At 46.4% G+C, this 22,400-nt stretch overlaps 2 protein-coding genes across 2 annotated transcripts in view; both read right to left on the bottom strand.

Annotated features, from left to right (window-relative positions):
* Positions 1-3: 3 nt before the first annotated feature.
* On the bottom strand, positions 4-7,239 carry CARD9 (caspase recruitment domain family, member 9; the record flags this gene model as incomplete). Its single annotated transcript, XM_010017534.1, has 12 exons — positions 7,053-7,239; positions 6,606-6,743; positions 5,878-6,203; positions 5,285-5,464; positions 4,950-5,102; positions 4,352-4,477; positions 4,046-4,237; positions 3,461-3,502; positions 3,137-3,182; positions 1,667-1,737; positions 857-939; positions 4-58 (listed from the first exon to the last, which is right to left on the bottom strand). Coding segments are annotated over exons 1-12 (1,596 nt in total), but the record flags the coding sequence as incomplete, so codon positions are not given.
* Positions 7,240-11,462: 4,223 nt separating this feature from the next.
* Positions 11,463-22,400, bottom strand: part of SNAPC4 (small nuclear RNA activating complex, polypeptide 4, 190kDa) — a gene marked incomplete at its 5' end in the record, with an annotated part of 14,447 nt that continues 3,509 nt past the window's right edge. Inside the window, 16 exons of the mRNA XM_010017545.1 lie at positions 11,463-11,582; positions 12,223-14,315; positions 14,949-14,976; positions 15,234-15,329; positions 15,645-15,715; positions 15,808-16,048; positions 16,268-16,357; positions 17,305-17,694; positions 17,928-18,013; positions 18,579-18,673; positions 19,365-19,459; positions 19,741-19,847; positions 20,819-20,966; positions 21,169-21,333; positions 21,580-21,652; positions 21,880-21,984. Coding sequence (XP_010015847.1) covers positions 11,463-11,582; positions 12,223-14,315; positions 14,949-14,976; positions 15,234-15,329; positions 15,645-15,715; positions 15,808-16,048; positions 16,268-16,357; positions 17,305-17,694; positions 17,928-18,013; positions 18,579-18,673; positions 19,365-19,459; positions 19,741-19,847; positions 20,819-20,966; positions 21,169-21,333; positions 21,580-21,652; positions 21,880-21,984 — 4,003 coding nt within the window. The remainder of the gene's footprint in view (positions 11,583-12,222; positions 14,316-14,948; positions 14,977-15,233; positions 15,330-15,644; positions 15,716-15,807; positions 16,049-16,267; positions 16,358-17,304; positions 17,695-17,927; positions 18,014-18,578; positions 18,674-19,364; positions 19,460-19,740; positions 19,848-20,818; positions 20,967-21,168; positions 21,334-21,579; positions 21,653-21,879; positions 21,985-22,400) is intronic.

Below are 22,400 nucleotides of genomic sequence, written 5' to 3' on the forward strand. Positions count from 1 at the left end.
GTTCTCGCAGTCGGCGTCGCGGTGCCGGCCCTTCGGTGCCCGCCGCAGCGCTCTCTTCCTGAAAGCAAGACCCGGGCGGTCAGTGGCAGAAGAGGGTGTCTGCCAGCAAGTGGCACCTGAAGGAGGGGGACTCGGGGCGAGGGTTTGCTCACACAAAAGGCAAAGAGACAGAATTGGTCTGAACCGATGAAGACGCTCTTACACTACGCGGAGGGTGGGGTAGTGCTGATGTTCAGTGGAGGAAGCCAAGAAATCCCACACAAAGTCCTTCCTTTGATAATAGTACTGCTGCCAACGGTCATTAGGAGCACACCTCCAGCTAAAACTAACGCTAAGGTCCCTGTTTTACAAGGTTTTGCATTGCTCTCATGCTCCAGAACAGCAGTGATCAGTGAAGACACTATGTGTTTGCAGAACAGGCCTTCAAACAACAGCATCTGAACAGGATGGAGGATGGAAATCTGCCCCCATTCACAGTCATGGAGCTTGGTCTTGAACTTCAGCAGCTTGTCAGACACACAGTGAATGTCAGACGTTTACTCACATGGGAGGAATCTAAGTTATTAAAGCTGCAGTTCTTTGGAACACCCTCCACTTCCTGCTGTGGAACCATCTGCATGGTCTGGAGCAAACATGATCACTGCTACCTTGGCTACCCGTGGTGCTAAAACAGGAGTCTCAAACAGCTCAGCTAAAAGCCTGAGCCTCGAAAGATAAGATCTATAACGAATTTATACCCCCCATGAATCAAGCTTGCGGACAGGGGATGGACAGAAAAGGGAAGATAGATACAACAAGCTGATCAGCTAAGTCACACGGGTATGTCTAAATAAGCCCTGCTTAGCAAAGTCCAGACCTTTGGTAACGCTCAAAGCAGTCCTTCATCCTCCTCCGCTCCTTTTCTGCCAGTTCCTCGTTGGCTAAAACACAGTTCTTGAACTGGAAAAAAATCCAAACAAGGCTGAACTGAATCCCTCTGAAGGTCAGGTCAGTGTTAGCAACAGGCAGTGCAAACCCGCTCTGCAAAGGTTCCAAGGCTGAGGTACTTGCAGGCTGAAGGGCTGCAGACCACCCAAAGGAGCCCGGTCATTTCTCCTCTACGACTTGTTTGTGCAATTAAACATATTACATTTAATTGAAGGAGGAGAAAATGGGAACCTTTGCTGTCAGATGACCACGAAGAGCTGTTCACTACCAAACCCCTCCTCCAGGAAAGCAGTCCACTGCATACAGCTTCCTGCCTCTGCCCGGGCCAGCAGAATAAGGTACAGCCCGTTCATCTCTGGGCTGTCCACTATTGGGTGTGCAGGGTGGCAATACCTCTGTTTCACACAGTTTTACTGTCTTTATTGTGTCCCATTTGTAAATTTGGGATTCTCTTTCCTGTACCAACAGTAATACCGTGGGCAATTAAACTGGAAAACATCCATACCCAGAGATGAAGGCCAGAAAGTGACTGGAAGTTTCTAGACACAGATGGAGACGTAACCACCATAAGTGTTCTGCTGTTCAGAGCTCACCCTTTCTGTAGAGTGAATTTTGCACAAAGTGCTCCGGTTTTGGAAAAGCAGTAGCTGCTTCCCAAACCTGGTAAATCCATCCTTAACAAGAACAATAAAGATCACAAACCCCAGCTGTTATAAAGAGCCCACTAAGGTTCTCTTACACTTGGTGACTTTGGAGGCAGACTGCTCTCTTGAGTGCTAAATTGCTGGCTTTGTCCTTCAGGACAGTCTTCTAAGGGATGGAAAAATCACAGGTTTAGTCATAGTTGCCATTGTGAAGTAACTTCTCCCTCCACCAGTTCATCAAACAGCAATAGCTGTAATGCCACAGCTGCCCAGTGCTACGCTGACTGTAACAGCAGAACTGAAACCAAGCTGCAAAACGTCAGGATTCAGACACTTCTCATTTCACTTGAACCCTCAGTCTTGCTCAGGATGATGGACTTCCCCACCAGGCTCAGAAAGAGGCAGGAGCTTTCTTGTTTCTGTGCATGCAGGAGCAAAACGAACCTTTGCAAAGCAGCACCTCTGCTGAGCATCACTAAGAAAATAATCATATTAGACATCACCACAAGAAATCATGTTAATCATTACTTTAACCATAACTTGTCCCTGTTCCCCAACAACTCAGCTGTGCACATCAAGGCACTTCACATCAGACCACATTTTAGTGAAACCGCTTGTGGAATGATCAAGTATCATGATAAATGTTTCTGAACCCAGCAAGATAGAATAATAAAAGGCTTTTTGGATCTGTGTTACTTGGCTTTTATGAAAAATCTCCCACCTGAATGAATGAAAGGATCATTTAGATCTCCCAGGAGATCAAAACAGAAAGCTGCTTCTACTGTGCCAGTTTCCCTCCTTGCTCAACATGTTTTGAAAGAGATTTTCAAGTTCTTAGAGGAGCCTATTAACTCCTTTCCACACTGCTGAATCATTTCCACTGGGGATGCCACAGAAACAGAGCCAGTGACAGCATTAACTACTTGGTTCTGCTTTTGTGAAAATAGCCTGCAACATAAAAGGGAAGAGGGGAGGGAAAAATTCCTGGAGAATGCCACATGGTCCAGCAGAAGTGGAAGGAGGTTTGTTCTGTTCTCAGCTCTGCCACAATTGCAAGAGGACAGGGGGAGGGAAGGCACCCAGGAGCTATTACCCAAAGGCACCAGGTAATTTTCCTGGACAAATTCAATAAACTGATTACCTCAAAAAGAAAGACTTGAGGTGCTAAGATGGTCTAATGATACCACTTTTCCCAGGTCGTGCAGCTGTAGCAGGGACCCTTTTAGAGACCATGTAGTAAAAAACCAGACTGCAAAGCTTTTTCTCTCAAAAAAGCTTTACAAGCATTTACTCTTCCCAGTGTTCTCCTTTTGACAGGTGAGAAGGATGGTGGTACAGGAGAATGACTTGATTTATGGGTACCTGTTCTGAGCCATCTCACAGAGGTCTTACTTAGAGTGTCAAGCACATCCCACTGAGAAGCATCCCTCACAAACCAAGTCCCCAGGTCAGATTACTTATTCCTCACTAAAAAAAAAACCCAGGAATGGCTTCTCCTGTCCCTTTGAGACCCTGGACCATCCTCTCAGGAATTCTACTCTATGTCTCCCAAGAAAAAGCCTTACTTTTAGCTGGCTGTGTGTCTTCATCTAGGTGACCGTGAAGAGTAAGCTGTGGGACAGAAACAAAGCAAGAACATGAGAACTGCCCCTTATTGTGTCTCACACTGTAGCTAGGAACAGATGGAGGAACATAAGAAACAGGACACATAAAACTGACCTTTCCCTAGTGCATTTTACTGTCAGCAACACAGCAGAGAGAGCCAGAAGTTTACAGATTTACTCGTGGATTTATCCTCCATGAATAAATCTCATTCCTTTGGCCTTATTGATACTTCTGGCTGCCAGACCCATCCCAGAAGTAAAAGGTAAACAAGGCACCGTACTCACTTCCTGGGAATCTCTGGAGGAGGCATCATCCAGGTCAGAGGTCTGAAATAAAACCAGTATAAATGAATCATTCCTTATAAGCAAGGAAGTGGCAGTAAGAGAATATACAGGAGATCAGAAGCTCCAGAAAACAGAGAAGTGTGAACTTCCTCCCTCCTACACACCTGTCTGATCACTTGGAGATAGTACACAAGATACCACACTAATTAAGCCCCCTGCACATCTCATTTAGTTCCAGAAACCTTAACACCCTTACACCCTGCTCCCAAATTCATCCAAATTGCTCATACACCATCTCTAAATAGACATCACTCTTTGGTGGTTGAGGATCCCCTCATCATTTTTGGATATGCTGCAAACACAGAAGGCCTCTGCTTGCATGAGTCCAGCTTATCCATGCTAGGAACTAGCATGAGGTTATAGGAACCATCATGTCTTCCTTTATTCTAAACTCAACCCTTGCATGGCAATAGTTACCCATGCAGCTGAACCTGAACCGGTCAAGGGCAAAGGCCTCCAAGCAGCCACACTCTGTCCCCATACTCCCCTTCCCATCCCATCATGACGACAACCCCGCAGGCACACCGGTGTGGGTAACTCCAGCTGCAGCCTTTTCAGCTTGGCTTCCACGGCCAGTAACTGACTCTCCTTTTGGAAGAGCTGCAGCTGCATTTCGTCACAGCGCTCCCCCAGCTCCCGGATCTGCTTGCGGTAAGTGTCCCTCTCGACCAGGTTCTTGGAGTACTGCACATAGAACTGTTCTCGGGTCAGGAGTGCCTGGTGGAAGGGACAACATGTCACACGAGTACATTCAGGGTTACAGTATCTGCCCGCTTCAAGCAGCAAAGCAGGGATTAGCAGCAGCTCCAAGAGGGATGAATGTTTTATCACCTGATCTCTTTCTGAAGCCACTTCCTCCATCTGCTTCAAGACAGCTTCAATCCGTTTTCTATACATCTGGGAGTCCTTCCTCAGAGACGTGCACTGGAGTTCAAGCATCTCCTTTTCCTCTGCATACTGCTGAGACAAGGTCATGAGCACCCTGCTTCTGGGCAGAGCCTGAGCTAGACTCCCCCCAGGTCTGCTCTGTGCCACTGATTGCTGTGGCCAGACCTCCTCCATGCCATGTCAAAGTTCAGCCAGTTGGAGCAGTTCAGCTCCAGTTGGAGCAGTTCAGCTCGTTGGAGCAGGGTGAACCAGAAGGTTGGTCAACCCGACTAGGAGGTCTGTTGACATGATGGGTTTACATGTTCCTGAGCTATCAGCCATGATTAAAGCTCCCATCACCCAGGCTGAGGCAGGGACTGTGAACAGTTAATGCCACAGACACTGAATGCTAAAGTATTAGCGTGTCTTTTTTCAAACTGTAAGTGAGGAGTAGGAGCAGTGAGGATTGCTGCTGAGCAGCTCCTCTGCTCCACATTGCAGGTGCTTCACCTGCCTGTCTCACCCACTGCCCCTCAGCAGGGATTTGCACGGCATCACATACTTTGTCTTGGAGCACCTCGGCTCGCCGCAGCTCCTTGCGAAGGCTGTAGATGGTGTTCAACAGCTCCCGGCGTCCTTCTAGGATTTGGCTACAGTCATTCTCCAGAGTCTCCTTGGAGAGGCTCTTCTCCAAGTTCTGTTCCCTGGCAACCTCCTGGACAAAGGAAGTACAGCAACCATCGAACTCCGCGTTAACTCTGTCCCCACAGTCCCAAGTGCGCTATTTCACTTGGGAGAACAAGCTGACCCACACAATCTGCAGTGCAGCCTCATCACTGGCCTGGCTGCTACAGATAACAATGTCTCAGGAGTCCACATTCAACCCCTGCCACCAACCTGGAGAGTGTTCTCCAGCTCCTGATTCTTGGCCAAGAGCAACTCCTTCTCCTGCTGGATCTCCCACATCACCTCATGGCTTGGACGCTGCTCTATGGCGTGCTTCAGTTTCATTGTGTGCTTACGCTCCAGTTTGCAGTCATCTTCAGCCTTCATGAGGCTGTGCTTCAAGTGGTCGATCTGCAAGAAGGTTCAAGAGCTCATCAGTAACAAGGAGAAAATTCCAACCTGAAAAACCAGTTCTCACTCCATTCCCCAAAGAAACAAGGGACACGTTTCTCCCCAGCTCTGTTTTCCTCAGAAGTCTGGTGCTCTGGAGAGTCCTGCCTGTGTGCTAATAGATGTGTGTTGTCCCTGTATTGCTTCTGTGAGAGAACACAGTCTGGAATGAGGGAAAGACTTAACTCTTCACACCACAGCTTGTAGCACGTGGGCCTACAGGGCTGAGCTAGGAACCACCAAGATATGCCACCTTTGAGAGAAGATGCACAGTCTGGACTGGTCCAGACCATGCTGGGCACAGTCTGGTGCACAGCACAGCACAGCCTTCCAGGGATCAGTCAAAGGGGAAGCTTGGGAAAAGGCTGACTGACCTCTAGGATCAGGTCCCGGTTCTTCATGAGGGCAGTGCTCTTCTCCTCACTCTGTCTGGCATAGCTCATTGCCAGGCTGTAGTTCTCGTCCTTGCACTTCCGCAGCTCCTTGCTCAGGCTGTCCCTCTCTTCCTTCATCTTCTGTGCCCGCTCCTGGTGCTTGCGGAGCAGGCTGTCCCTCACCCACAGCTCCCTGATGGTGTCCTCTTTGGTGTGCAGCCACACGGTGAGCTCCTGCGCCTTCCGCCGCTCCTCCTGCACCATGCTCTGCAGCTTCATGATCTCATTCATGAGGAGCTGGCTCAGGCCCGATTCCCCAGCGGTGTCTGTTTGGGGGGCAGGTGTCAGCTCTGCTGTCCTGGCTGTCCCCAGACACACACACAGAGCACAGGCTCCCACCCACTTGCCACTGCAGCTCGGGATCACCACATGCCACACACAGCCATGCAAACCCTGAAGACACAAGTGATCAAAATACCCACACTGTTCCCCCTGCTCTGCGCATTCCTACATCAATGTCACTGACAGAACAGGCAGAAGGAAGAACTGAACCTTCTGCTCCCTCCTCCACCCTGTGACATTATTCCTGCCAGAACCCTTCTGAAGCACATAGGGAACGCTCCTGACTGCTCACTGGAGCTGAGGAGCAGCAAAAGTGGAGGTGAATCCCCCCCTAATTTGCACACCACCACGCAATGAAGAGCTGTTTTTTCAGAACACAGCATTACCTATAATCATAGAGAACACCCTGCTGGGTTCCTTGCCAGTTACTTTCTTATACAGTTGTGGATAATAAAGCTCAAGACTCTCCAGAAACGCCTCAAAGCCCTTGTGTCCCGTTCGCTGCAGAATGTCCAGAAGAACACCTGAAATAATTGCAACAGGATATTCTATTCAGTTATTTATCTCTTTACCTATTTCTAAATTAACAACAAACTGCTTCACTTTCTCCACATGCAGATTGAAGTTCCTGGGATCAGATCCCCCAGACAGCCCTAAGCCAAGTGCCCAGTAAATAAACAAAAGTATTTTAACTGTGAATGAACAGTTCAAACCCAGCCTTTGCACATAGCTCCTCCTTGTACCTTTGCACAGTGGGTGCGAAGAGCAGCTCTCAGAAGAGCACTTTATGTTCCCCTGCTGATCCATGGAGCCAAAGGCTGCACTTGACCCACCTGCCTTCCGCTTGCGCATGACCAGGCTGGGGTCATTAAGAACTTGCTCCTCATCATCGTGGCTGATCACTTTGCACTGCCGAAGATAAGGTGTTATACGGGCAGGATCTATCACTGAGATCAGCTTCACCCGGAAGTTCTCCAGGTTATTCCAACATGTCTCATCCTTATCTTCTTCCAACATGCTGGGGAGTGAGAAGCACTAGTGAGCAGTGTGGTCCTGCCTTGAAAAACAAAACAAGCAGACTCTGAGGCTCCTGGAGCAGTGGGAGCAGTGATGGTGGAACCAAGTATGTTAACAGACTGAGAATGGGAAAGCATCTTCCAGATAGAGGAGCACATCTCCCATGTGGTCTATAGCTCAGTGCTTGCAAACCACCTGCAGAACACAGTGATATGCTACAGTCACATCACAGAAAGAACTGTGGTACCACAGAGTGGAGGTATGAGGAGCTGTGCCAGGGCTGCTGATACACATGTGAAGGAGAGCTAGTGTGAAATACTGAGAAAACAGAAGTGTTCCCATGAACAATACAGAAAAGGTGGACCACAACACAGGATAACCTGACAGCAAACCACAACCTTCCAATTTGAAACTAAGCATTCTCTGAAGAAGTGAGAACATCTTTAAAGTCCTAATTAGCTTCCTTCCAAGAGAAGAAAGTTCACTCTTCTACCTGCCAGCATTTGAGAGATCCCTGTACTCTGTCTGACCACGCAGTCACTAAATCTAACACCCACAAGACTCTGAAAACCCCCGTGGAAACAGCCTTCACTGCATCCAGTTGCAGCCATACAAAAGCTGGTTTCCTGCAGGCTGTACTTTATCCATGTGCACCAAAGGGGAAAACACAGCTGGACAGGATTCACAATGTGAACAGAGGTGCAAATCGTGTACTAGGAAACCAGGTCAGCTGCCTCTCACACCCACCTCAGATTCCATCTGTGCAGCTTCAAGAGTTTATGCTCACAACCACACAGGCACACCAAGAGGCCACAGCAGCATCCCTGCTGATGAAGACCACTTCTGGGTGTGTGTTTGGGGGGAGCTCGCTCCGGTGCTCCCCTGCATCAGCTGTACTCTGAGGTTACTAGTTACCTGCTTCCCCAACAAGAGCCTGCTGTTTACCACAGGGTCAGAAAAAACTACTACTTCTCAGCCTGGAATTGTGCAGGGAACAGATGCCACACACATCACACTGCATCTCGCTCCAGCTTCACCTCAAACCTTCGTTGCTTTTCTGCTCCAGCACAGAGAAAGACTCCAAACACCTTCAGCACATACTTGGTACACATCACGTCGTCAGTTAACTTTGGTGAGCTGGACTGACTTACGGAGAAGTTGCTCTGCCTGACATCAACCCAGCCCCAGCAGATTACAAGAATTGCATTCCCCTGTTGATAAACACCACATCCTTACCTCAGAGCTGTAAAATAAAACGTTTTTCCCCTGTTAATATAAAGCATTCTGCATTACATGGACCAACCTGAGCCTGTGCAGTCAAACAAGCCTCCTTGTTTCCTCTCCTGGTCTAGTAACACTTGCCTGTGTCCTGTCTCTGAGAAAACTTGTCTTGGATGCAGCTTCCCTCTATATTCTGGCTAGAGCAAAGATCATTCCAGGAGCAAAACTGGTTTGAGAAAAGAGAAAAGGGGAAACTACTCAGCTATACCGTGAGAGGGGAAAGGGAAGAGGGGAGAAGAGAGGAAAAGAAGCAAAAGGGGAAGTCAGAATGGGTGATGGGGGAGGAGTGGCACTGCAAGTTAGCAGCATTACATACGCAGTGATCGTAGGTTCGTGCTGGCTTTCTTTCCCGTCTGTAGCACTGAAGTACCAGCAAGGGCCCAGAAAGTTTCTTTGTGTCATGGTCAAGAAGACTAGAGAGAGTGAAGGTCACAGATCAGCTGATTTCAGGGGACAAAATAAGCCACAGAAGAAAGAGGCTCTTCAAATGGCCTTTCAGCTGTTCACATAACATCTTTATACAGGAAAGCAGGTGACAGCAACAATTCTCTCTTGGTTTAGAGTTCAGATGAAAAGGATGATTTCTATAATGATGCCTCTAATTTTGGATGTCCTTAAGCTTCAAACATAATGATGACAACTCAGTAGTTTTAGTGAAAGAGAGTCAAGTCTTTGCAAAGCAAGGAACATAACCCACGATTCCCAAATTACAGGCTGTGGCTCTAAGAGTAATTAAAGGAGCAGCACAGCAAGCAGCATTGTGATGATGTTAAAGCATCAACATCATACCTTTGACTGCCTCTCCGCCTTCCCACAGTCCTAGAACTGTAGCTGCAACAAGAACTCACTAACAGTCTGTTTTAAAGAAGTCTTGAGAACATACACTCCGATACCATGGCAGCATGACACATTTTCCCATTAGCTTCCCACTCTACTCTTTGTTCTGCTTTCTAAGTTTCTGGAGAGTTTCTCCATGTTATCATTAGGAGTGGGGCAGAGATGCTCCGAGATTCTTTATGCCTGTGCTTCTTGTTAGGCATTAAATTAGCTTCACTCTAAAAAAAGATACAGCAGCTCTCTTAGCTCTGCCCTTGCTGAAGGTAATCAGAATGTCTGTTAACTGACCAATCCAGCCTCCAGAGTATTTGTTCTACTGAACAGATCAATTTAATCCTGAAAAAGAACAAAACCAGCTGCTGCTTATAGCTACACAAAGCGTTTCCACAAGCAGTAGGATTACAAGGACATCTCTTGAGCAGCATTTGCAAAAGAGAACAATCATTTAGAGCACAGATCACATTTAGTACCAGTGCCTCACGGTAACAGCCCTGTGGTGAACAGCACACACAGCTGCATGGCAGAGCTCCTGCCACATCTGAATTTCTTGCAAGAAGTGTCATCTATACTGGCTTATGGAAAACAGAGCACACTGCAGGAGGAAAGCATTTCAACATCATTCCTTTTGCTCCATAATGTCTTGACACCCAATTACAGCACCACTGGTACCCACTGTCCCCCTGGCCTGAAGCACCCTTGTAGAAGAGTTGCAACTCACAGTGCTCTGTCCTGCCCGTGCTCTGGGGAAGCTCAGTGCAGTGGAACAAAGCAGCACTTTCTGCAGCACTAGATCTGATGAGCTTTGCCTCAGCTAGCCTTGCACCTCTCTGCAAGATACAAATTGCTGGCTTGTGAATGAAGAAACAAGGTTTGAAATGATTTGCTCATGTGTGTATGGGGCAGGCTGAGGGATCAAGACAGAATCCAAGCCTAGTTCAACCCTGCAGTTCTAGCCACATGCATATTCATTTTCCACATCCTCCCTGGCTTTCATGCAGCTTGCAAGCTTCATTTTTCTCATTAGCAATCACACACAAACACACACTACTAAAAGCACAATTTACCAGAAAAAAACCCACACAGAATACATCAGTAATTTTTAACTGAGAAAAATAAAACATCTGTATTTCAACAAATACTCAAGGCTCATTTTGATACAAAATTAATCTGCTGCTTATTCAGCAGTATGCAGCCAGTCAGCTATCAAGCAAAACCACTGTAACAGCACTAAAAAACCACCCAGTGAACAACGTATTCTGAACATGGATAAACATTCACATAAATAGGGGCTGACACAAAAAGGAAATAAATAACCATGATTGCTGGTTTTCCCAGATCTCCAGCAATCTTTTCCCCAGCATCTATGGCAGGTGCTAAGTTGAAAGAGAACAGAATGGTCTATGCTGGAAAGACTTCCTTCAGTCTTTGCACCTTATCTAAAGATGCAGACTTTAGGCAATGGGAAAACCAGTCCAGCCTTTTTCCTCTCTTCCCCAGGTCCATCTAGTCAGGCTGTTGTGGGAGTGTTAGAAGTGAATAGTGCAAAGAGCATCTCCTACTGCCATGTAGGAAGGCAGACCTCGTTCAAGTGACTCCTGCAACAAAGAACAAACAACTCCTATTAGTCACAGCATTTCTATAGGGAATCTGCCCTTCTGCAGTATTTAAAAGCAATTTTAAAGAACAAACCCAAACAGTCTCACCTGATAACCACATGAATCAAACCCTGTTCATGTGCATTCAGTCTGTTTCACCAAAAGCCTCAACAGATATTCAGCAGCGCACACTTGTACCCTACAGAAGCTGTCCTGTTACATAGGTACAGGTACCATACTACCAGGATGTTTGAACTCCCCAACTTTTGTACAGAATTTTATCACGCAGACATTCTCAGCAGCTTTCCCTCCCCAAAAAGCATCGGCCTTAGTCTGTGATTAATGGGTGATCCTAGAACTCTGTGTCCTACAGGAAGAAAAGTCAAGCTAATGTCAGCCCTTTCCTAGGGCCACGATTCATTGTCTAACTGTACCACAGACACGTGCATTTCAGGTTCTCTTCTCAGGCAAGAAACACAAGATTCACTGAGTAGCTACTAACACATTTCCTTCTCACATCCTTCTCCTCTTCCTGAAGCGGGTACTTCTCCTGATTCGAGGAGCACTGGCATCAGCTGCATCAGTGCAGGAGTCCAAGGCAGACTGTGCAGCATCCTTGTCAGCTCCCCTGCCCTGCAACATAAGCAGACTGTGAACACCACGAGAACCAGCATCACAACAGAACCCCTTCAGCCATCTTTTCATTTAGGGAGCTCAGCAAAGTTTCCAAAACAATCTTCCGTTTACCTTCCAAATGAAGCATGGGGACAACAACATCCTATTACCAATGTCTGAGCAAGCACAAAACACCCCAAAGACTTCCGAGTGAAACTTTCAGCCAACACTGGCATTTCTTCTTGCTTCAGCTACCGAACTAGAGCAATCCCTGCTGCAGTTTCTGTCTGGGCACAGCCACTCATTGTGCCTGCCACAAGCGATGCTTTAGCTTTCACTGCTGGAGTCAGACAGTGTCCCAGACAACACAAACTTCTCACCTCTCATGAATTATACCCCTACCACAGATTTTTCCCTGAAAAACACCAGGACAACCTGGACGTATCATTAATAGCAGGAGTGGGAGGGAGCCTGGTGAAGGATGACACAGGACTGAGGTTGGCAGTAGGGCTATCGGGCAGTGAAGAACTGCTGAGAGTGTTAGACCAACTGCTCACAGTTCAAACTACACTGCACGTGACCCAGGCCCAAAAGCCAGAGCCAGGACAGAAAGGTATTTTACTGCTGGCTTTTACTATGGGAAAGCTCTGAATCTTACCTGATTTAGTAGATCAGCATCTTTGTCTCCAGGCTCATCACCAACTGTCCAATCCAACTGTACTCCTTTTAATTCATTCCCACAACTCTCTTCCTCAGACACTTCCTTCTCACTCTGCCACTCCTCTTCGTCACTCTCTTCATATTGCTTCCTGCTGGCTGACAGAGTCGTTGCCACTTTTGGAGGAGGCAGATTTGCTAGTACAGCTGGGAGTGTGAAGGCTGCCAGGAATCTGGCTTTCAGTAGGAGGTAAGCAGGGTTATCACCGAGTTTCTGCTGCACCAGTTCTCCAACAGCGTGCAAGTCAACCCCAGTGCCCTCATCCCCACTGGAGCCAGGAGGCAGAAGAGATGCTGCTTGCTCTTCCAGAGCTGTTTTCTGCAGGAGTAGATTCGCAAGGGTTCTTAAGTTGCACAGAAAAGGTGGCAAATAAGGCAGCCTGGTCTGCAGTGATGGTACCTGGACACCCTGTTTCCCACTCAGCCATTCCTTCACCAGCCTCCCGTCTTCAAGGGAAATCAGGCCTGAGTCAAGGACAGTCTTTTCTGCCCTGGAAGTGGTTGGCTGGGCTGCACTGTCAGCACACTGCACAGCCGGGGGCTTGGAGGCAATAGGCCTGGTTTTCAATGCTTGTGCAGCAGAGTTCCTTGGGGCATCGTTATGAGGAACTCCTGCCTGGAGCACAATCCCTTTCGTGATGATGCCTGCATTGGATGATGATCCATTTGTTGTAATGGCATCATGGCTCTTTCCCAAACTAGCAAGACTCGACACACGCTGGGAATCAGCTCCCTGAGTGCCTGTGGGTTGCTGTGTCTGGGGCAGCAGCACAGTATGCAGGGCTGGGGCATCAGGTGGAGGAGCAGTCTGAGCTGCAGAGGAGTCTGAAGCCTTGGAGAAGCCCTCTGAACATGCAGGCGTTGCAGGAGAAACACTGTCTGTGGTGCTTCCAGGACTCACTGAGGTCACAGGCAAGATAATTGTGGAATGGTCACCATCCTTTCCCAAAGATGCTCCTTCTGCTGCCTGGGCACTTGGTGCTTTTGTCTCTGCATTGCTGGGGTGAGGTGTATCTGCTCCAGCTGGTACAGGAGGCACTCCTAAGCTAGAGACATTGCCACTGGAAACCACGGTTGCCTGACATGCATTTCTCAGAGCAGCAGCTGGCAGTCCTTGGGGAAGCCCCACCACAGTCTGTACAGCAGTGGGAAGCAAAGCCTGGGGCGTTATGACCCATGTGAAAGGCAGTATGCTGTTGGGAATCAGATGAGAACCAGTCTGTGGGGTTACAACAGTTGGCAAGAGATTCACAGGCGTCTGTTGTGGCACAGTACTATTCAGCTCACAGGTAACTGGTGTGGAAAGAGGCAATTTGTTGGTGCCAGACTCAATGCCAACAGGCAGCACTGTGATCTGATGTGGCACAAAAGCTTGGTTTTGCAACACTACTGAAGCTGAGCTACCAGCTAGGACCTGACCATTGCAGACTCCCTGATTTGGGGCCTTCTCTGCTGCAGCTGGATTCATGCCTAGAAAAACCCCTCCAAGGCTACTTTCCAAAGCTTGCTCTTTTAGTTCCTTATTGGACTGTAGTTCTGTTCCTTGTGAGCAACCAGGGCTTTCCCCAGTTCCCGGCACTGATGAGGAATGGTTCTCAAGCACAACAGCGGTACAAGTTGAACCTGTAACAGAAGTAAACGCTGGCAGTGGAGCTGCTGAGCACTGTACTTGGTTGTTGGTACAACCAACTGCTGCAGGTTTGCTCCCCGCTTGTGCAGAAGGAATGATCTGCTGTGGTGAGTGCTGGATTATCAGAGGTGCTGAAACCAGCATCTGTGGGGCAACAAGCACTGTCCTCTGCACAGCCTTCTTAGCCCGGGACTCTCTGAGCCGCTTCTCCCTCAGCAGTTCCGAGACAGTTTTAGGCTTATGCCTTTGCACTTGGGCTGGAAGAGCTCCCTGCGTGGCTGAGGTGCTGCTCTCAAAGACAGCAGCAGAAGTCTCCCTTGCTTTTAAGGTAAGAGGTTTCCTCACAGCATTCCTCGGGATGCCCCTTCGGGAGTTCCTCTGAACACAAGACTGTGATGAGCTGCCTGCAGAGGAGGGGAAATGAAGCAATAAAAGGAAAAAGATTGAACAGGATTTTCAAAAGGCATTCCTTAGCTACTGAGCATCAATACCCTGCACAGGAAACAGCAGAATTCCTGTTTGTGAAAGTTCCTACAACACTATAGTGTTGATTTGATCAAGCCCCATCCTGACATCCTTCAGATTAAATGCGATGCAGCAGCAAGCTCACCACTAGTTCAGTAATGATGTAACTTTCCTCAGAAATCACAGATGGGACAGGATTGCACCTTAACACTGCACCCAAGGAATTGTACTGCTCAGCACTACATGGGCAATGCACCCCAGCCAGGGTGACAACAACAAACTGGGGTTCTGGTCGGTGCCAGCACCTTGACTCCAGTACAGCGCTGGAGAAAAGCCTAACAGTGATGGCCCACAGACCTGGTGGCCCATTGACACTGGTCCCCCAGCCTAGTCCTTACCAAAGGGCAACATATTCAGTCAGTAACAGAAAGATCCAAGAGCTAGGGAAAATGAGCATAGCTATGTGGTTTTGTTCCAAAAGGTCTCCTTCAGTTTAACTGGTCATTAATGTAATGGTGATGGATTAAGGGAAAGTTCTTGCACATCATAAAAACAAATGTTCTGGTAGGTACCTGGAGAAGTGTCCGTATTTTGGGAAGCCTGCCAAGAAAAATATATTAAATTATACTTCTGAGATATCTAAAGATCATTAAAACAGCACAGACATGAATCAAACCCACATCTGCCAACATCCTGTACAAGCAGCCACAGAACCAGCACTTTATTATGCTTCTGAAGCCACACAAACTGGTAACACACATGCACAAACAGCACTGCTGGCCCCACATTTCAAAAAACCTCTACTGTAGTCAAGATCTGAGAGGGGAAAAAGCTTAGAAACAGAACATGTACAATACCTGCTGAGGCCTTGCATCAGCCCTAAGCAGCGCTAACTGCCTCAGCCTCCTCTCACGAATGATCTTCATACAGCCGTTGGTATCAATCTGAAAGAGCTGCAAGATGAGAACTTCATTAAAATTTGACTGAGAACAAGAATGTTCTGACAGGGCAAGAGACAAAACAAGATGGATGGGGGAGGCTTTAGGTGCAAGATTCTGGGGGCATTTTTACACTTACAGAAAAAGCCTTGACAGTATTAGATTTTGGTGAAGGATTTATTTAAGAAACATCATTTGCAAGCATGAGGTCAGATTAATCCAGTAATTAAATTATTTAAGAAACCAAGATAAACCACTTACTTCAACATCAAACACAGAAGATTGCTCCTGTTTGAAAGCAGGTAATGCTCTTAAGACAGTAAACCCTACCTGAATGAAAAGCGCGAACAGGGGCGTGCTCGTGAGATTGATGGATTTAATCTTCTCTCGAATATAGTCAGCTAGAAAAGAAGCCCAACATCAGAATCAGCTGGGCACTCCTTTGCAGGATGCCAGGAAGCAGGAGAGTACTATCCCTGCTGAGTCTCACTACCTTTTGTCTGATGAAAAGCCATCTTCCCAGTCTGCAAGGTGCAGGGCAGCAGCACGTTGCCCACCCAGGGTGTCACTGCCATCAGCAGCTTTCTGTCCAGGTTCATTCTTCTCAAGCGCTCTCTTTCCTGACGACACATTTTCTCTGTGATGTTCTGCAGCCCTGGAAGCTTCTGGCCATCAGTACTAACTCCAGATACTTTTGTCAGAACAGCAGCAGAAGGTTTAAGTATCTTGGATTGCTGTGCATGAAGAAGAAATACACAGTTAGAGTTCTAGTTAGGAAGGTTCCACCAAAATTAGTCTCAGGACAAACTATTCACAGGGCAGCTCTGAAACAAAATTATGAGCTTTTCCTCTTGGGATTACAACAGTGCAAGAAGATGCGCGATTCTCTCACACTAACTACAGCCCGGCAGTGCTCACGTCACCCGAGCAGACAGGACAGAAGAGGCACTCACAAGTTTCCTCTGAAAGCACGTGTTATTTCTCAATATCCTCCTCACGTTCTCCAGGGTAACCCGCAGCACTTGCTTTCCACACCTGGCGGCCTTGATACAAAAACAGACAAGAAGAGTTAAGAGGGAAAGTTATCTCAGAAGATTCCTTGCACTGACCATACACAGAGGTTTTCAACACTCCTGCTGGTCAAAGTATCTTATTAAATGCAATCAGCCCTGAAGTGCAGACTTTATCTCTTAGTCCTCATGCATCATCACAACACCAAATGTCTATGTCATAAAAACCTTTGTATGAAGTATCTACAAAACCCACCCTGAGGGTCAGGATTTATTGGATGATTCTCGTTGTATTTTTTAACTTAACAGGACAAGGGAAGGAACAGGAAGAGAGAGGTTTGGAAAAGCCACTGACTCTTCCCTAAACTTCTACTAGTAAAATAATGCTGTAATCAAAACTAATGGCTGATTACACCAGATAAGCACTTACAACCCTCGCATACCATAACCCCAGAACGGCCTATAAGTCAGAACAATATTGCTTACATGAACTTAAATAGCAATTTAGACATTTAGTATTTTGCTAAGGAGCATCCTTCTGCAACAATATTCCAGAAGAGTTTGCTGTTGGTTTCAGTACCTGACCTGGGGTGAAAACCAACTCAGAATCAGATACAGACGTGTAAGTTAATTCTTCCAAACTCTAAGCCAATACTCCCTAAGTCATCAGGGTGGAGACACACGAGTCTTGGACCATTCTGCCTCACGAAGACCTAAATAAAGGTTTGTTTCTGTGACCCCACGTGCAGAAAGAGCACAGCGATTTTCTAGGTAATGCACAGGACGCAGTGCTAGATATTTGTGTTTAATTCACAGCTCAGTTTCCAACAGCACCCCCCGATGGCACAGTGAGAAAGCGGCCAAGAAGCACGAAAAAGATCTGCCATCGCCTGCCCTTCATTGCAGCAACTGCACTTCCCAGTCACTTCTGATCTAAACTCCAATCCCATCGAGAACAGGCTGAGAATCCCAGGATTCACCTTGCTTATTACTTCTGCTGGATCCCTCACAACGATGTCTGTGGAATGTGGACGTGCAATGCCCCTCAGGAGGGTGTTCAACTCTGATGATCGATTGGCAACTCTGTCCTTGTCTCCATCACACATTGCATTTGGAACTTCACTGCTACTGGTCTTTGCACTCTCAGGAGAGAAAAGGGATGGAGTCTGGTATCTTCCTTTGTTTGACTCCAGTGTATTTGTCTGTGTTGGTACCCACAAATCAATGTCGGGAAATGCACGCTCCTCCTTGGTTGTCGTCGTCTCCTCCTCTGAACTGTCTGACAAGTCCAGTTCTATGTCTTCACTGCTGGTCTCTGAAGAGCTGGAACTGTCTCGCACGTGTCGGCGCTTTGCTGGCCTAGATCTTTTCTTCTTGGTGAGAAAAAGCACAGAGAAGTTTTAGCCAGTGTTCACCCTTCACTTGCAAATCTCCCAAATCAGAAAGTTAACAAGTTTCAAGGAGCAGTATCCTATCAATAAGGTGTAGCTTCCAAATGGACAGCTCTGCTTTACTTCTGCCAAGATTAACTAAATCCAGTGCAAGTTTAGAGAAGCTTAATTAAAGAGATGGGAGTGTGACATAGCAGGAATTTGCACAATACCTTAGACCCAATCATGAGTTTCCACTTGCTCAGGCACTGGGAGCCAGTCCGATGTGGCAACTCGGAAGCTATTTTACTCCAGTGACCTAGAAAGGATGCAGAGCAGAACACACCTATTAGTGCAACAAACTGAACAACAGGCCTTTTCAGTGCAGAACCTTATACGTTTCCTCGTATAAGAGACAGAGCTCCTATATGAATGGATCTCAAAAACTTAATACCCAGTTGTGTTCTTCAGACTTTGCACTATACATTCAGCTCAAGTTAGAAACTAGTAGAAAACGAAGCAATAACGAAAACCCCAGCAGAACTACGCTACACCCTCCCTTGCAGCAGTAAAAGTGTCTAGAAGAAAGCTTAAACTGAATGCTGAAAAGCTTCTATTTGTTAATGAAAGTTGTCTTTGGACGGTTTAGAAGGGAACTCACCCTCCTCACAGCTCTGACACCTGGCTAACACTGTACTACACAATCCCTCAACAACTGAATTTCCAGGTACAGACCACACAATATAAGGGAGGTTGCAATCATCAGTATGATGCAGAGCCTGCTACTATCAGAAGCAGGGCTTAAAATAAGAGAAGAAAACTTAAATTCCTTAGTAATACTTACTTCTCTCAACTTCTGAAGATTAAGCCACAGAAACACTTACCCAGGCCATGCTTTTGAACCAGTTCAATTAGCTGCTCCTCTTCCTTCAAACTCCACTTGCCCTTCTTTACATCACAGTGCAATGCTTTTAAGTACCTTCAAAATGAAAACATTAAAGTAACATTCAATCCTGTTTATGCAGTTCTGATCATCACTCCATACTCCAAGCTGAACAAAACCAGCCTTACTAGTCAGATCTTTCCTTTTATTAAGGGGTCCATCCCTACTCCCTTAATACAGCACAGCTTATAATCAATTTGTTCCCAAAAATATCAGGCCACATGATTAAGAACTAGAAGAGGCAGGTGTTAAACGGGTCACTGAAATTAGGACATACTGTACTCTGAGGCTCCTGAAGCTGGGTCCAAGGCTGACAATTGCTCAGCAGCTCATTATTTGTGTTCTGTTACAGTCGCTGAGTAGATCATTGCCACAGATCCACAGACAACAACAGATGACAACCTTCCCTCCCCACATGCACTCATTCATGTTTAATGACCCCTTTGCTTATTTTGAGCAACCTCCTTCCCAACTTCTGCTAACCCACTGGCAACACCACTGAGGGAGTAGCACACCACAGGTAACAACACACCGTTCTCTGTGTTAAACTCAGTTCCAACTTCTGTAACTACAAATACAGGGTTATATGGACAATTTAGACCACAACCACTTTTACCAAACAGCCCTCAAGGTGACACTGGCTTAAACAAATCAAACATACTTGTAAAGTAAGCTGCACCTTGGCTCTGTGATAAACTTGAAAGCACAGTTGCTACATGGAACGTACCGGTCTCTGCACTGAGCATCGCTCCTCCCCGGCACTTCTGTCCGAATTTTGTACCAGTCACGCTCTCCATACTTCTTAACTGCAGCCAACAGCATCTGTGTCAAGCGGACAAAGCAAGAGTGGAAATTCTCAGCAGCAGCAATCCTAATAGGCCTGAGACAGAAGCAGTTGTATTTGTTTCTACTGTGTTATAAATCTCTGAACAGATGTGTTCAGGAGCTTCTAAGGCCTCTTGACTTGTGAACTGCCCTCCTTGGTCCATTTTAGACTCCTTTGTGTCTATGGCAAAGCTCAGGTGTATACAGCCATGCAACACCGCAGCAGTCTCTCCCTCCCAATTGCCCTGCAATTCTAGGCATCAGAGAACAGAGCTTACAGCATCTTCCTCTGGTGTCCAGGGTCCCTTCTTCAAACTGGGGTCCACGCTCTTCGTCCAGCGGTAAATCAGCTGAGCAGAATCTCTTCCTTCCATGTAATAAGCAACTAGAAATGCAAAAGTGTATTTTAAAGTCTGATGCAAACAATGTTTCTTCCTTCACTTACAAATGTGGTATTTCCAAGCACTGGGTTGTCATAAGCAGCATTTTAGTCTGAGCTTAAATACTTAAACTGTTACACAACAAGAACTGAAAGAGCATGGTGCACACCAAAGTGTTACTATTTGTAATGGCATTATCCACACGAGATCCATCTTGCAACAACAGAGAACTAGGAAGTTTGGCTCCAATAAGTATCTGACAGGTTCAAGACACCAGGTGTTAGACTCACGGGCTTGGACTTAGGACCCCAGATACCTCGCCATTATTCCCAACTCTACTCCTCCCTTTTTACATGGCCCCTCACATCTCTGAGGAAGAGAAGCAGCAGTACTGAGCCCCCAGAAAAGGCTTCTGGGCACAGCACAGGACTGAAAACTGCCAAAATAGCTGGGCACAAATTAATACTGGCATTCTAGGGAAGAACTCTGATGATTTTGCTACAAAACCAAAGCTCACACAGCCATCAGTACTTGGGAATAACTCTCTGCCACTTTCAACCAAATTTCAAAGATGGATAAATGTTCCAAGAGATACTAAATTCTTGCTGATATAATGAAACTTCCAGGCAGGCCCAGGAAAGGCACATACCACTGCTCCCACCAAGGAAGAGGAGGGAAAATTCAACCATCCCCTTTCGCTCACCTCCCCAGTGGGGAGGTTTAGAAGTCTGTACCTCTGTAGTTCCAGGTGAGTCACAGCATTGTTGTGCCCTGCTCTGCACAGAATGTTAAGGTGAAAACACAGAACTGTGACTATCCTGGGAATGGAAACATTCATGGGGAATAAAACTTCATTAATTCCTTGAATCAGAGCAGGCTGGGTGCTCCAGTGTGCAGAAACATCAACAGACATAAGCCTGGGAGAATGAAAAAACCCAACAGGTAAATGGAAAGTCTTCACTTGTGGGTCACTTACTTTTCTTGTATGGGATGTGACTTCCTACTCTCATCTCTTGAACAAGCTCCAAAAGCATCTGATCTTCACTCTTGGTCCACTCTTTTCTTTTCAAATCTTTATTATAGACTTGATACTTCTGCAAGCACTGGAAAGGTGTCCTGTTTGTCTTAATACAAGGAAAAGAGATATGCAGGTAACTGGTTATTTATGAGGACAAAAAGCAAGAGGGAAAGGCTAAAGCACCAAACTTTCCTGGTACTGTTCTTGGATGCTTCCAAGAAAAGCATTAACAATGAATTAACATAGATAATGAGGCACAGTTCAGTCAGAATTGACTTGTCACCTCCTGTTTGAGCTCAGAACCTTACCCCCAGCTCCTGGGCTATAGCCTGCCAGTCCAGATAACCACGGTTAGCTGCTATCTTCTTTAGCCTCTCTATTTCCTCCTCAGTCCATTCCTTTTTGTTGATACTTGGATGCTCCCAGTTTTGCCAAAACTTCTTCAGCTCTTCTGGACTACGTTGTCCATCAAACTAAAAGAAACAGCAAAAATCTGTTTTGTCTCATAGCTGGGACTGAAACGCCCACACAGACAGGAACACCAACACAAGGAATCTATTCTGCATTCCAGTTATATTTTATTGCTAAGTTTTGCAGAATTAACACATCAAATTTAATGAGCTGAGATCACGTAACATGCAACGAGACCAGGTCAGGTAATGGTCACGAGAAGGGACACAGGTATCAGAAGTAACAAAACACTTGATCTCTCAACTTACGTGGATGTTTGAAATTTTCTCCCAGTCATGCTCATCGAATCTGTTTCCTAACAAGTCACTTTCTGGGAGTTGGCTAAAGCAGAAAGTACAAAGAGAAAGAAAGAACACGATTCTTAGTAAAGAACTGTGGGGAGGAGAGCTCTGCAGTTTGAACAGCACTTCAGTTTTGCAAGCCAATACAAATGAAGATTTCTCTAAATGTCACATCTAGAAGTGCTCGAGGAAGGTGGGAATGTCAAGAGGAAAACTCCAAGAACAGACTTTCATTTTCAGCAAGAACATAAAAAGAAGATTTCTCACTTAATTGCCTCTATTTCTCGCTCCACTTCTTTGATTTGCTTCTCCAAGATCTGTTTCTCCATTTCAGTCTTGACTTTCTCCAGTTTCTGATTCCAGTAACTCATCCTGTTCAAAGACATGTTGATCATTACTTAATATGACTGGATGGGGATGAGGCCAATGGCACCAGAAGACACACAGCAATGCTGGTTTCCCATCAGTATCATTAAAGTTTATTTCCACACTACACAAACTGTTGTTGTTCCAGTTTTTCTCACACAGCACACTCATTATTCTATTTTTGCCCCTTCAATGCAAATCATTGACCCAGAACAGGTCTCAGATTAATCATTTTGGTATTTACAGAGAGAACCAATGGTTGCTGCAACAGCAGCAAAGACTGTATCAGCTCCAGGCACAGAAATCTCCAGCTGGACACACCATTACAACTCGCTACATAACAGTTTCAGCTTCAAGCCCGCAGACTCTTTCAGGTTATACCACTGTGTCAGCAGGCAAAAACAGATCAGCACGGGACACCA

This window comes from Nestor notabilis, unplaced genomic scaffold (genome assembly GCF_000696875.1).
Source record: "Nestor notabilis isolate BGI_N333 unplaced genomic scaffold, ASM69687v1 scaffold31050, whole genome shotgun sequence".
In the NCBI taxonomy this organism is placed as follows: domain Eukaryota; kingdom Metazoa; phylum Chordata; class Aves; order Psittaciformes; family Psittacidae; genus Nestor; species Nestor notabilis.